This window comes from Vanellus vanellus (assembly GCF_965231255.1).
Source record: "Vanellus vanellus genome assembly, chromosome: 3".
NCBI lineage: Eukaryota > Metazoa > Chordata > Aves > Charadriiformes > Charadriidae > Vanellus > Vanellus vanellus.
Window position 1 is genome coordinate 67,436,786 of NC_138907.1, and position 15,064 is coordinate 67,451,849.

At 36.8% G+C, this 15,064-nt stretch overlaps 1 protein-coding gene across 1 annotated transcript in view; it reads left to right on the forward strand.

The window, feature by feature from the left end:
• EPB41L2 (erythrocyte membrane protein band 4.1 like 2) overlaps positions 1-15,064 on the forward strand; it is a 125,764-nt gene that overhangs the window by 44,232 nt on the left and 66,468 nt on the right. Inside the window, exons 2-3 of the mRNA XM_082480852.1 lie at positions 2,591-3,077; positions 4,444-4,653. Coding sequence (XP_082336978.1) covers positions 2,607-3,077; positions 4,444-4,653 — 681 coding nt within the window. The 5' untranslated portion in view covers positions 2,591-2,606. The remainder of the gene's footprint in view (positions 1-2,590; positions 3,078-4,443; positions 4,654-15,064) is intronic.

Sequence of the window (15,064 nt, forward strand, 5' to 3'; positions counted from 1 at the left end):
CTTTGAAGATTTGTTTATCAAGTTTGCTAGAATTTTTTTAGCTACTTTCTGAGAAGAAATTGGTTCTTTCTTAGAGATGCATGAGAAAAAAATCAGCATCTCTGTTAATAATGGAACTTTTGACTTCGTTAAGCAGCGTGGATCGCTATTCTCTGATCAGCAGAAGCTTGTGGATTTTTCTCTCGGGGAATGTTGATTTTGGTTTTCTATATATTGTTCATTTTGATAATAAACTTTTACATTATTATTATTATTGAGATTGATGCCTACCATTAGGAAAGAACTGCAGCAATTATGTGTAAAATGTGAAGGTGATAGCAAAATGTAATTTGCCTAGTAGCAGCTTTAAAACTAGCATAGTAATAGGTAGCTTGAAATAGCAAATGTTTTAATCTCAACAGCGAGTCAAATGGAAACCTGCCTTTCAGAGTTACCTCTGAGATAAATTATACTTACATAAATATTAATACTCTATCACAACAAACTTTAACAGTATTAAGACTTGAAGGGTTATGAAAAGTGAAGGAAATAGCTACATAACTGTAATATTTAAGCTTGAAATGTATTCAGAAGTTTCTAGTATAGCAGTAAAGATACTAACTTTTCTTTTAATTTCCCATTGGTGGATGTTTTGTTTTAGATATTGAAGTTTAAAGTAATGAGTAAAGAAACACCCACAACATGTAGTTACTTCTGGTGTCAAGATGCTTGCTTAATATGAATTTGCCTGTAGATAGTTCAAGGCTCTGTCTAAACTTACTACTGAGATAACTGTGAAGTTTGTTTCCTTTGGCTCTATATTGCCCATCTCTTTTGCCAGAAGGGCTTCTCATGTATATTTGGACACTGTTTTTATATCTTTTTTTCCTTCTTTTTGTCCTTGGGAATGGCTTAGTTTAACTTTTTCTGACTATTTATGAACGTACTTTAGAAACATAGAGGCAACGTGTTGCTGCTGCCTTGTGATCTAAACTTGTTTCCAGTTGGCTTCAAGTGCAGTTTGAAGTGTCGTGCAAGTTAACTGCATCAAGCCTGAACTAGATTACCTTGTCCTTGACTCTTTTTTTTTTTGGGCAGGGGTGGGGGCAGCAGCTATTGTATTCAGCAGGAGTCCTGAACTAATAACCTTCTAGCTCTAGTGGCAGGCATTGATGGCAATCAATTTTAATATAGTGCCCAATGTTTTAAAGTCATAAATGTGATTGGAACTAACCTGCTAACCTTCAGGCCAGACAGACCATCGGTTTAAAACTAATTGTTTGAAGAAGGTTGTAAATAAGTATCAGTGAGTTCTAATGGGATCTAACCATTTTTAACTTTGTTTGTTGGACCCTGGTGTGCTTATTTTTGTTGGCTCACTTCAATAAATTGGAAAAACTAGTTATATTACATTTTCAAAGTAATGCAGCAAAATCCACGCAGCTAATAAATTCTGTTTATTCTACTTAATATTTTTTCAAGAAATAACAAATAATGTTAAGATTAAAGATTATTATCACATATCCTGTTGTTATAGTACTATGATTTCTTTTTAATTTCACTAAGGAGGAGCATACAGAAGTGGTGAGAGTATAAGAGTTATGTGATGTTATGTTGGTCGGTATAAATTCATGATTAAGAACCCAATCTTACTTTTTAAAAAAAAAAAAGTACACTTCCTAGCATTATTAGTAATTTCAACAGTATCGCTACCTTACAATTGCTATTTTTTTTTTTATACTCAGTATCGTGCTCACCATCCTTTTTTTCCCATTCTTTGGTAAGCTTTCGCTTTCATTTTCCTCCATCCCCACCACTGGTTCTCCATGGACTAAGAAGGGAATTGTGAAAGTACAGCCTTAACTTTAAATGCAACAGATCTGACTATAAACTAAAACTTAAATACTAAAGCTGTGACTTCCCATCTAAAATCAATGTCTGCTTCTGGTACTATCAACTGTAAGCCTACTGGTTTCTTCTTTGCTGAAAAGATATGGGTGATAAGGAGGATGGAAGAGTTAATAAGGTCTAAGAGTATAGGTATTTTAATTGAGTCTCTTTAAGGCAAGAATTGCTTTTCTTAATGTAAAAAGGAACAACTAGAAGCATGCAGTCTTTCTTGATTTAAAAAGACTTTCTGTATAAAACTTGTGTTATATGAATAAGTGTCACTTAGTAGGGGGGTTGTACCTACCAGTTTAACTAGAGCAGGTGAATACTCTTCTGAAATTTGAGCTTCCGGGTCAGCCAAGGAGTCCAGTAGAAAGATAACTGAAGTTACTCATGTAATAATCTTGGCTGATGACATTGGGAGTAGCTTATAATAAAATAAAGGCATTTCAGTGAGTACACTCACACTTTTATCAAGGAGAAGGAAACTATTGGTAGATCTATCTCTTTAGAGTAGTATTTTTAAAAATCTTTATCTTCAGAGCACTAAGTTTTAGCTTACTGGTTTTACTTGTGAGCTGAGAATTTGAAAAGAGGTATTTCTTTAACCCAAATAAGTTTAGTTTAGAAACTCTTATAGATTATTACTGCAAATAATGTAAGAGTCAGTAAAAGTAGCAATGCTGCATAACAAAACTGTTTTTATTGTTACTGTTTTTAGTTTACAAGTTTTGACAATGACAACTGAAGTTGGCTCAGAGACTGAAGTAAAGAAAGATTCTGAACAGCTGGGACCAGACAAAGCCAAGGACAATCCTGAAGAAGCATCAGAGATTCCGGTAAATCAAAAGTCCGGGGAAACATCCTCTGAAGAAGCTCAAGATTCTTCCTCTGTCCCAGCACCAACTAGCCAAAGTAGTCCAAGTAGCCAGAAGAAGGAAAAAACTTCAACTGAAAGCAAGGGCATTTCTCGTTTCCTTCCCCCTTGGCTTAAGAAACAAAAATCGTACACATTGGCAGAGCCCAAAGATGAGACCAAGAAAAAGACCACAGGGGAAGAACAAGTAGTTGAAGAAAGTGAATGCCAGACACCAGAGGGGGTGGCTCAGCCAAAAAAGAGCTTAGAAGAAGCAGCGGCTGTAAATCAGCATAATGCTAAAGCAGATGACAAGGAAGAAAAACACTCTGTTAGTAGTGCTGAAACACAGGTATGTGTGGAAAGACTAATGGATGCTTTGGAGTAATTTTAATGAGACCTGATTCGTGATTTACGTAATTCACATGAGGCTTCGTTAGGATCAGATCAGGGGGAAAATGACAGCTAACTGGCCTTTTCCGTGCTTGGGTTGATATAGTTATGAGTAGCATAACTGGTTTTAAAGGTTCCTGCTCTGTGGCAGACCATTTTTTACTTCAGCTGTTCTAGATGTCTAATTTTAGTGTAACCTCATGTTTTGGCATAGCTCAAAGGAACACTGAATGGTATCATTATGGTAGAAATGAGCAAGGATAAGAGGAGAAGCTTCTTAAGTCAGCTTTGTCTCTGAAGCCACTGGATCACAGGAATACCTCCTTAGTGACTTAACCACAACAAATAACAAATGGATTATCTCTGAGCCCTTATAATCTCAATTTTTGTTACCCTTTACCTAGAGACCATGCTTGTCATCAGTGTCCTTAGTGATTCATTTTGTGAGGTTGGTGCTGAGTTCCCAGCCAAACTGCAGTGCTCTAGAGTCTTGCTTTTTGAAAAGTTGCATGTCAGTTCTTAACACTCAAACTTCACATTCTAGGGTGGCAAAGATGATTAACGGCATAGAGAATCTTTCATAGGAGAAGGGACTGAGAGAGCTGGTACTGTTCAGCTTGGAGAAGGGTCAAGGGGAATCTTATCAATGCGTATAAATACCTAAGGAAGGGAATAAAAAAGTCCCAGACTCTTCGCAGTGGTATACAATTAAATGACAAAAGGCAATGTGCACAAATTAAAAACATGAAATTCCATCTCAAATTGCAAAAAAATCTTTTATACTGTGATCGTGGGTCAAACACGGGAACAGCTTGCCCAGAGAGATTGTGGAGTCTCCATCTGTGAAGATATTTAAAACCCAACTGGGATATGGCCCTGGATAGAGAGGTCCTACAGGCATTGAAATAGAAGATCTCAAGAGGTCCCTTTGAATGTCAGCCATCCTGTGATTTTGTATATCTTGACTTTATTAATAAACACTAGTTTTCAGTTTTGCATAATTCCTGGAGCTTCTTTTTAAAATTGTTTTTGTTGGGGGGGGGGGGGGGGGGGGGGTGTGGAGCCAATAAAACATTTTACAAAAAACATAAACAAATCTCATTTCAAGCAAAGTTGGGGGGAAGGTACCTGCTGTGGTTTGAGAGCAAGAATATCTGGTTCCCAAAGGAAGACCTTAATGCTTACACTGGTTATTGTGCTTCCAGTACATGCATAACTTTAATGAAAGCTTAATCTTATTTATTAGTAGCTTATAAAGGAAATGAACAAGTTAAAAATATCCACCTTCCTGAGTTTCAATCATTGTTTAACTGTATTTTATATAGCCTGCCAAAGATGGTAAAGAAACAGAAGTAGAGAAAGTTACAGAGGAAAAGGAAGAAAAACAAGAAGAAAAAGAAAAAAGGGAGACAAAAGAAGTGCAGACAGCTGAAATTAAAACAGAAAACATTCCTCAGAAGTCTCCCAAGAAAAGTAAAACTGTGCAGTGTAAAGTGATGCTTCTGGATGGCATGGAATACAGCTGTGACCTAGAGGTAAGGTGTCAAATCTTTATATAGAGAGCTCTTTTTCTATAGAGAATAAAGAAAATTTGCTTTCATTCCACTGAGAGTTTGACAAATATGCTCATTATAATGTGACATTCACATTGCTATCATTAAGGGCCAGTTAACATTTCATTTGAAGACTTCATCTTTAAGACCTTATCAGTTTATCCTTAAAAATGCACTCTTAGGTACACTAACAATTAAGATAAAATGCAATATACAAAGTCTTTCAATGGCGATAGTCTGACAGCAAAAACTTGATTTCTTTGCAAAATATTAAGGTTTTCCTGAAGTTAGTGACACGTGTATTAATAAAGTTGTCTTGAGTTCGTTAGTTTGTTTATATTTTTTGTTTAAGTTTTCTCAACTGGAGAACTAAAGTTTAAAAAATGTTTGCTTCAAAGAAAAATTCTGTTACAGGTATAAAATACATATTTGTATTTAAAGTTATGTTATAGTTCCAAATTTTCATGGCTCCGTGGATTACTTGTTTACAACTGTAAATTGCTGGGTTAGATAATGTGTATATTTGTTAAATCTGACTTAAGATCACTAACTGAAATAGGGATTGTGAGCTAAATGGAAAATAGCTTCTTAGTTTTTAGGGGTTTCATAGCCTTTGAATATATATAAAATATATACACACACATGCGCTCTCTTTCAGTCTGACCACAGTGTCCACGTTCTAAGTCAAATGGTAGTTTAATGTTTTAGGTCAAGATAAAATTATGAAACATGTAATTACATGAAAGGAGGAAAAAAGTTGCACTCCAAATCTTATTTCAGTGACGTAATCTTTGGTTTGATCTATTATGAGAATTTTTATATGAGTAAGGTAGTAAGTAGATATTATCAGCAGATTACTTCAGGCTAGTACTGTCTCCGAAAAGATGCCAGTCCCTTTAGTACAAAGGTGTGAGAGGCTGTTGTCTATTAGAAAGTTCAATTGTAATCACTTTTGCCAGTAGAAGATGCAACAGCGACTGTTATAAACTGCATGACTTCAGGCATGCTTTCTGAAGGGTTGGGAATTGATTTAACTTAGAAACTCCCTATTTCACAGAATCACAGAATCACAGAATTATCAGAGTTGGAAGGGACCTCTAGAGATCATCTAGTCCAACTCTCCTGCTAAAGCAGGATTGCCTAGAGCACATTTCTCAGGACTGCATCCAGGCGGGTCTTGAAAATCTCCAGAGAAGGGGACTCCACGACCTCCCTGGGCAGCCTGTGCCAGTGCTCTGTCACCCGAACCGTAAAGAACTGTTTCCGTGTATTTGAACGGAACTTCCTGTGTTCTAACTTGTGCCCATTGCCCCTCGTCCTGTCACTTGGAACCAATGAAAAGAGCCTGGCTCCATCCTTCTTCAACCCACCCTTTAGATACTTGTATGCCATAATCAGGTCTCCCCTCAGCCTTCTCTTCTCCAGGCTAAAGAGTCCCAGCTCTCTCAGCCTTTCCTCGTAAGGGAGGTGCTCCAAGCCCTTAATCATCTTAGTTGCCCTTCGCTGGACTCGCTCCAGCAGTTCCCTGTCCCTCTTGAACTGGGGAGCCCAAAACTGGACACAGTATTCCAGTTGTGGCCTCACCAGTGCCGAGTAGAGGGGGAGAATGACCTCCCTCGACCTACTGGCCACACTCTTCCCTATGCAGCCCAGGATTCCATTGGCCTTTTTGGCGACAAGGGCACATTGCTGGGCCATGGATAATTTACTGTCTACCACAACCCCCAGATCCTTCTCCTCCAAGCTATCTCCCAGCAGGTAAGCCCCTAACCTGTACTGGTGCCTAGCATTCTTCCTCCCCAGGTGCAGGACCTTGCACTTGCTTTTGTTGAACCTCATTAGGTTCTTCTCTGCCCAGCTCTCCAGCCTGTCCAGGTCACGCTGGATGGCAGCACAGCCCTCTGGGGTGTCAGCCACCCCACCCAGTTTGGTATCATCAGCAAACTTGCTGAGGATACACTCTGTCCCCTCATCCAGGTCATTAATGAATATATTAAACAAAATAGGACCGAGTATTGACCCCTGGGGGACACCACTGGTTACAGGCCTCCAACTAGACTCTGTGCCGCTGATCACAACCCTCTGAGTCCTGTCCCGCAGCCAACTCTCAATCCACCTCACTGTCACCTCATCTAGCCCATTTCATGCTGGATTGATGGATACCCCAGAAATAAGCTTATTTATTTAATACTGGGGTATGGTGCACATAGTCAGTTCAAAACTGATGATAGCATGAATGGTATTAACATACAATTAAACAAATAAAACCAATGGCATAGCTGTAAATTCATGAAACTGACTGATAATGTGACAGTCGCAGTGCCTATATGCAAACCGCCCCCTGAAACATTGCCTTAATCACTAGTCAAGATGACACTATCATCTTGACATTTTGTAAGGAGTTGGCACCTACCACCTGTTGTGGTCTGGCATGTCATTGAGATGAAATGATGATTCTGACTTTGGAGAAATACTAATCCTCATGCTGGCAATACATATGTGTGCTCTATGATTTTCACTTGAAAAAGATACCTTTGAGAGAATTTGGAGTTTACTGAAAAGGTGCTGTTGCTGAAAAAATGCAAATGGAGAAACAACATAATTCAGTAGAAAGGGAAACTCATTTTTTTCTTTGTCGTCTTAGGTTCTCAAAAGTACTAGTTTTGCATGTGGCCATTTTAGCAAGATGGTCACTTGCAGGAAAAAGCAATTCCATAAAATCTGATGTGTTTATCAGTGTTGTCCAAGTGTCTGTTTTTCTCTAGCTTTTTTGAAGTAAGACAATAAATTTCTAAATAATGAAGAATTTCCTTAGGCATGTTCCACATTGGAAGACTGCACTTTAAGACTTTAATACTGTCTGGAAGTACAGATGATTTTGGGCATATCCCTAGCAGTCCCTATTACTCAGCTTCTAAAATAGCAGCTCATTGAATTCCGTTATCTAGGCCTGTTGTTTAGTCTGACACCTATCTTATTTCCTTCTATTTTCCTTTATTGTAAAAAGCAATCTTACTATAGATTCAGGTGCTAGCTGTCTTCCTGTGTCTCAGTTTTGAGAGGTTTTTGTTTTACTTTAATTACCATTGTTTTTTTCTGTCCATTTGTTTTTCTTTTTTTTTCCTGAAAGAACAGAATATCCAGTGACAATAGTCTGCATGCTTAGGAAGACATGCAATTTCAGAAGACCAGAAACTTCTCTCTAAGCTGCTATCCATGTGGTAGTTAGATTTCTGTCCTGCTTATATTCCTTTTGCCTTGTGAGCTTAATTTAGTTCTAGACATACTTGTGGCTACATTTCTTCAGCTCCAGTGAATTAAAACACTTCAACATACTTAAGTTTTTATAACATGGATTTTGAATTTTGGATATTGAAAGAACTAAACCCTCTTTCATACATCATACAAAAAACCAGGTCTTCCACCACACCCCAATCCGTTGAAGCTGGTTTTGTTGTTTATTTTAAAAAGTGATATGTTTGGTACAAGTTAGATTGATTTCTCAAACAAAGTTGACTGGATATAGAAAGAATTCTTTTAAACTTAAAAAACTTGATGTTTCAATTCCGTAAGATGCTGGTGAGCTTTTGTAGAATAAGTAAAATAATTGTATTGGAAAAGAGGTTACAGCTTTTTGTTAACAAAAGTAGTTCATCTGGAATTAGTCCTTAAAAGTGTATGATCTCTGAGATTTAGACTAAGCAGCAAAAGCTGTATAGAGGTTGGACTGGACCAGGCTCTCCATACTTCACTAAACATTTTTAGAAATTTAGTATTTATCAAGTGACAATTGGATATCCTAACTTGCTGAAAGTTGAGTTCAGCTATATTCTTCAACACTTGAATTCTGTAAGACAAAGCTGAGATAAGTAGAGGGATTAATTAAGTGAGTAGTTGAAGTCTGTAATTGTGCTATGACTGAAGCCAGTTTGTGTATGTTGAGATATCTGTGTTCTGTCCTGGTTACAGCAGATTGGTTTTTATAATAAGAATCCCAATATTGCTCAAGGATCTTCTTGTCTTGTCAGTTGAGAGCTGTGTGGTGACATGTAGCAAGGTCTTTGTTTTTAACTGAGGGAGTGAGGGAAAAGAATTTTCAGGGCAAGATTGAGAAAATTTAGCAAGATTTAGAAGATTTAGCAAATGTTTGTTGGTTACATGAAGCAGGGTTACTGTTTTAAGTAGAAGGTACTCATACCTAATCCTTGATGTGTTTTCATGACCAAACTCAAATGTTACCATTTTGTCCTTTAGTGGCTCTCAGTCTAAGTGTTCTGCAGCATCTGTGTTCAAATACATAAAAAATTGTATTTAATTATATGTATTATAAACATAGTTCAGCTCAAAGAGGGAAGAGTTAAGTAGCTTTGAGAATAGCCTTTCCTTAACACAGGTTTTAATGTTTTCCAGAAGTTGCAGTGTAGCTAAATGTTGTGCTCTTGAGTGGACACAAGTTGCTGCAAGGTCCACTTACTTCATCATCTTGATTTATTTAATTAAGATTGGCCTTTCAAAATAATTATTTAGCATTTGAAATAACAAATTTGATCACTTAAACTGTCTCAGTTTCTTTGATTGTAATTCTTCAGTGCAGCCAGTAACCCTTTAATTCAGCTGAAACAGTTTTGCTCTCCTTTCTTGATTTTTCGTTCCTACAAAAGCTATCAACATGAGAGTCCTTGGGGAAAAAAAAATCAGGAACCATGTAAGTTTGTATTGCATTCACAGTTAAGGGTATTTCTTTAAAGTCCTATCATCCCACTGAATAGCTTGTCCATTCCTATTCATGCATTTTTCTGGTGTATTTGAATGAACAACAACATAGTTTTCCTTTACGAGTGCTAATTTACTTTGGAACCATGAGAACAGTAAGAGATAAGTTGTTTCCAAAGATATCTGAGGAAAAGCTATGTTCTCAGCTTAATGATGGGCCTTGCTGTCCTACGTCATCCTCTGGTGGAAGGAGGTAGGGGGGAAGTTGTATTTTAAATTTTTTTTTCTTTGCAGAAAAAAAAAAAGTCCAAACCTTTTTTCCTTTTTTTTTTTTTTCTTTTTTTCCTTCAAGACAAGCAATAGTGGTCACTTATACTGTTTGAGGAAATATACTTCCCAGATCAAAGTTTATGAATTTCACCAGATCTGTGGTTCTCTCTATTTCTGCATAGCCTTCTTTGGAGTCTCCTTCTCTGGAGATACTCAAAACCCACCTGGATGGGTTCCTGTCCAGCCTCCTGTAGGTGAATCTGCTTGGGCAGGGGGATTGGACTAGACGATCTCTGAAGGTCCATCCAATCTCTACCATTCTGAGGTTCTTCTGTTATTTTATACATGTACCTGAGTCCCTTCATTCTCTATGCACCTGGTAAGTCTGGAAGAGGAATTAATGGGATGTAATAGATTGCACGTAATAGATGTGATAAGTGGAGGAGGATGGAAAATAAATTTCCTGCCAACTCCAGGTCCAGTTTACACGCAAAACTACTCCAAATCTCTTTTGTGGTACTAGAAGTTGTCGGAAGTTGTCTGAATACATACCGCATCCTTTTTTAAGATTTCTGTTATAGAGTTTCTTTATACCATTACTTGGAGAGAGTAATGAACAAGCCCAGGATGTTCTGTCTGCACCCTGTTGCATCTTGGAGGGCTCTGTTATGATTAGTTGTGTTGTGTGCTATGTCAGCCTTCCTTATGCCTCTAGTAACACGCACTTCTTAAAGCGGCTGGTGTTACTTATTCCAACTTTCTGGATCATTACCTATATGTAATGAGGAACTGCAAAAGTTTTCCTTCAGAGATGATGTTTGATATTGAAATGTTTGACATTGAGTAGTTGAGACTGACATGCGTTTAAGTTATTTTTCTTTAAGTACTTCTTAACGTGTTTTATGCACAGAATATTGAATTATACGCAGCAGAAATGGTATTTCCATGTGGTTGCCACTGCTTGCACATGGCATCATAGGTAATTGTTTCTGAGAAGCTGACAGTTTTTCACTGAAGAAAAAGCTGGCTGCTAGTCTATCCACAGATTCAGAAAGAAGTTGACTTTTTTAAATGGCCTGATTTAGCTGCTTTAGGGTAAGATTTCTGCACTTTAATATTAAAAGACAAAACCATCTTTTAACAAAGAGTAATGTTAAATTTGGCAAGAAAATATAGGTTTATTTGCAGATGCTTCTCATGAATCTTTTTTCCCCAAGCATCTTCCTCCCCCACCCCAGCACAATTAGTCAGGTTGCCTTTCAAGGGCTGGAATAAGAGGCATACAATTTGCTGAAGGTGAAAATGCATTATGTCTGTGACAGTAACCAGTAGACAGGGACGGTAAGTAGATAGTGGTGTCTCGCTAGCTCTTCTGTTCTTTGATTAATTTGTTTGTTTCTTTTGTCTCTAGCTGAGCAACAATTGTGAAGATGTTCTGGGTTTTGGTTTGATTATGGAGTGCATTGTGAAATACCAATGTAAAACTTATTCCTGTTTATCCAGGAAAAATGGGAGTGCTCTAGGGATTCTTATCCCTATGCCCTGTAAGCAAGGGTTAGTGCTATATTATTGTCAACTGAAAAGGTCAGAGGTAGAAGTAGGTTTTGCATAAGGGAATCATATATCATGTCACTCTACATTTTTTTAATTTACTTTTTTCTCCTGGAATCTTCAGAAAGGAGTTGAATTTTGGGAGTAAATATAAGGAACTCTGATGAATCTATGTGCTATCTTAAAAAAAAAAAAAAAAGGCACAAATTGCAATGCAATTGTAAACTTAGTTATAATGGTACAAAATTTGCATGGATGTGCACTTTGTTCTAACTGGAATTATTTTAGTTTATTTTGAATGGATTAGGCAAATGTGCAAATTTAGCCTGTATTATATGAATAAAATTAGGATTTATTACAATTTAAAGTTAAAATTAAATTAACAACTTCTGCATGACAAGACGTTTTCTTGGAGTCTATATTGAGTCAAAGCACTTTCTGGAAGAAAAAAGTATATTTGTATGTGACATGCAGAATGCATTGAGAGATACTTCAGAGTAAAAAAAAAAAAAATTGGTTTCTGTGACAAAATGTTTCTGAAAGCAAAAACTCCTGTGCCTGTCCTCTCTGACATATTATGTCATTTGTTGGTGAGTGCCACAGAATAGAAACTGACAGGAAATGCTCAGTTAGAAAAAAATAGCTTTAACATGTTGATATATGAGCTTATATATGCAATTGTGGGGAGCAAAAACCAGTTCAGTCATGGTGAATGTTTTTACTGTGATACAGAGACATCTTTGCAAATGACTATAATTTGATGTTGTTATTCTGTAGTTCAAAAACTGTCATCAAATGTTTCTGTAGAAGTACATGTACATTTGTACCCTTCTTGTTTCTTTGCCACTTGTATGTTTTGTATATTGATAATTGCTTTAATTTCTTTTTTGCAACCACCTAGTGTTGTTTGACAGTGGAATTATTTCTTCTGGCTTGTGTTTGCATGTCTTTCCTGTTGCCCAGAGCATGCCTGATGTGATTTATGTTGGAAGCCAAACATCAGCCACATCTCAGATACTTCTCTTTTGAATTCACTTTGTAAATTAATTTATCACCTCTGAGAGTAATCTGTTCTTTTGCCCTTAGAACTCTTTATTTTGCCTTAATAGGTCTTTCCTGACTGGTGTAAACTTGCCAGTTTGAACTTGAAGTCAATAATTCTTTTTCTACAGAATAGTTAAACAGATATTTCAGCTTCTTTTGTGATGATTTTCTTCAGTTTTTTCCTCATCTATATTTGTACTTTTATTATTTTGCTTTTGTAGATGCAAATTTGAAGGACTTGGTTTAGAGTCTTTGTTGAGTATGGCTTCTACAAATGTACCTGTCTGAATACCAGTGTAGATACAACATTTAAGATACTCCACTATTTCCCAGAAAAGTCCATGACCTGTCAGCGTAACGAAGTAAGCCTTGTACCACGTGTAACCTATTCCTCAGCTGACGGTAGTTTGAAATTCTTACTGTAGGGTTTCATGATCTTTGATTTTTTTTTCCCAGAAATGAACTGCAGTCAATTCTACCGTCAGTGTCCTTGCATTGGTATGTTGGATAGTTGGTAAAATATGTTTCTGTGGTCTGTAAATGATTACTCTGTATCTTGGCTACTTGCTCCAAGGAATTAAAAACTAAGTGGGGAGTAGTGTTAAGAACTTTGATACCAGCCACTCTTCAAACTTGCTTTATTTTGGTTTTGGGGAACCCGGAAAGTTTCATAAGGAAGCAAAATAACCTCCACTGAAATGTTATACTTAAGCCCTTTAACTTCCAGTCTAAAATGTATAAAGTTCCTTAAGTCCACAGGTTCCATATTAACAAAATAGATTGATTTTTTTGCATTCTGTAGGTTTAAAGTAAAAATGTCCAAAGCTCTTCATCTCTAGGAAACTTCTGAAATGTATAATGAAATAATATTGTATGGAAGTATTATACTAAAGAAAATGACTTACATGTACTCAATATGTGCATACATAGAGCACGAGCAATTAATTTATTTTAACCTTAAAACTATTGTAACTCCTAGAGGAAATGTCCATGTAGTCTCAGACTCCTCAGAGTAATACGTGAATACCTGGAGGGTAGGAAAGATGAATAAACTATTGTTTGAATGGTTCTGGAGGTGCATGACTTAAAACAACTTACACAGGCTGTGAACTGTTATGAACTTTCAGTTACCTTCTTTTTACTTTCTTTAAAGGAGTTCGGTTCACTTACAGGGATAACAACATGTAAGGCTAGCAGAGAGACTTGTCAAAGTATGTAAGGATGAAAGAGATTGAATGGTATTTGCCAAAAATTGTAAACGATGAAATCTTTGTGCTTACTTGAAATGACGGAACCGTATTAAAGGATAAATAACTTAGGTTCATTCTGCCCAGGGAGGTGGTTGAGTCACCATCCTTGGATGTGTTTAAGAGACGTTTAGATGTGGTGTGGGGATACGGTGTAGGGGAGAACTTTGTAGAGTAGGGTAGATGGTTGGACTCGATGATGCCAAGGGTCTCTTCCAACCTAGACAATTCTATGATCCAGTAGTGCAATATTTGTGAGATGTAATGACAGTTGAGTTTTAATAGCTTAAGTGAGCAGACTGTTGGAATGTTTGAAAGTAAATTTCTAGAAGCAATTTAAAAATTTTCTTTAGCATGGTGCAAATGACATAATTTTGCCATTCTGCTTTCCTGATAATTGTCATCTATGGGAGCAGGTGGGAGTTATTGATCTTTTAGGGTGATCTACATGTGCTTCTTGCTTTCATGAGGGCGGAAAAAATCAACTTGCTTTTTTTCCCCCCCTCTTGTTCTGTGGTTTCTTAGGTAGTTGAGAGGAGATGTCATCATTCAATTTGATATCTGCGATAAAGACTTGATTAGATTTTCTGCTTTATGTATAATCTGTCAGGATAACACAGTTTAAACAAACAAAGTCCTATCTGCATAATGATTACTAGATAGAAACAAACGAAGATCCTATTGGGTTTGTTTACTGCATTCAGTCAGAGGTCTAATTAATTATTTATAACAAAAGGCATTTAAAAGATGCCAGCATTGACTGTATTTTATGCACGTACGAACAAGTGAAATATATTGGAGTTGATACAGATTCTATGGTTACTTACAGTTTGCTAATATAAAGTAAAAATATGTTTGCTTAATGTACAATTTAGATCAGTTTTTAACCCTGAAATAAGAAAAGTCTGAATGAATTTGATAAGAAACAGATGTTTAATTGTATTTGAGTTTTGATTTGCAAATCTTTTTCCTGACTGCTCAGATGTGTAGACTAGTGTTTGAATAAACCTCAGTGGTCTGTTTAAAGTACAACGTATTTTATTTAGAAAAATAAAAATAAGGAGGACATTACATTTGACGCATATTAAAAATACTGGTCCAGATTCAACCACTGAAAGCAATGTTTGTGTGTTAAGTCTCTCAAAGCCAAAAGATGCTCTGTGAAGTTCATGCAGAGGGAACCAAAACCCTTTCACCTCTGGCATCTCTACAACCAAATAAATGTATATGGTATAAATGCCCTTATTTACATAGAATGAATTTACATACCAATTTTGGCACCAACGTACAAAATGACAAGAATAGTACTTTCTGTGCTCTTTCAGTACTCAAAATACTAAATCCTGAAGGAAAAAGATTTGCCAGGGGTTTAGATAAGATCTGAACATCTTCCCACAAATAATTACTGTAGAGAGGTTGGTGCTGGTCTCTTCTCACAGGTAATTAATGACAGAACAAGAGGGGATGGCTTCAAGCTCCAACAGGGTAGATTTAGACTGAACATTAGGAAAGAATCTTTCACAGAAAGAGTGGTCAGGCATTGGAATAGACTGCTCAGGGAGGTGGTT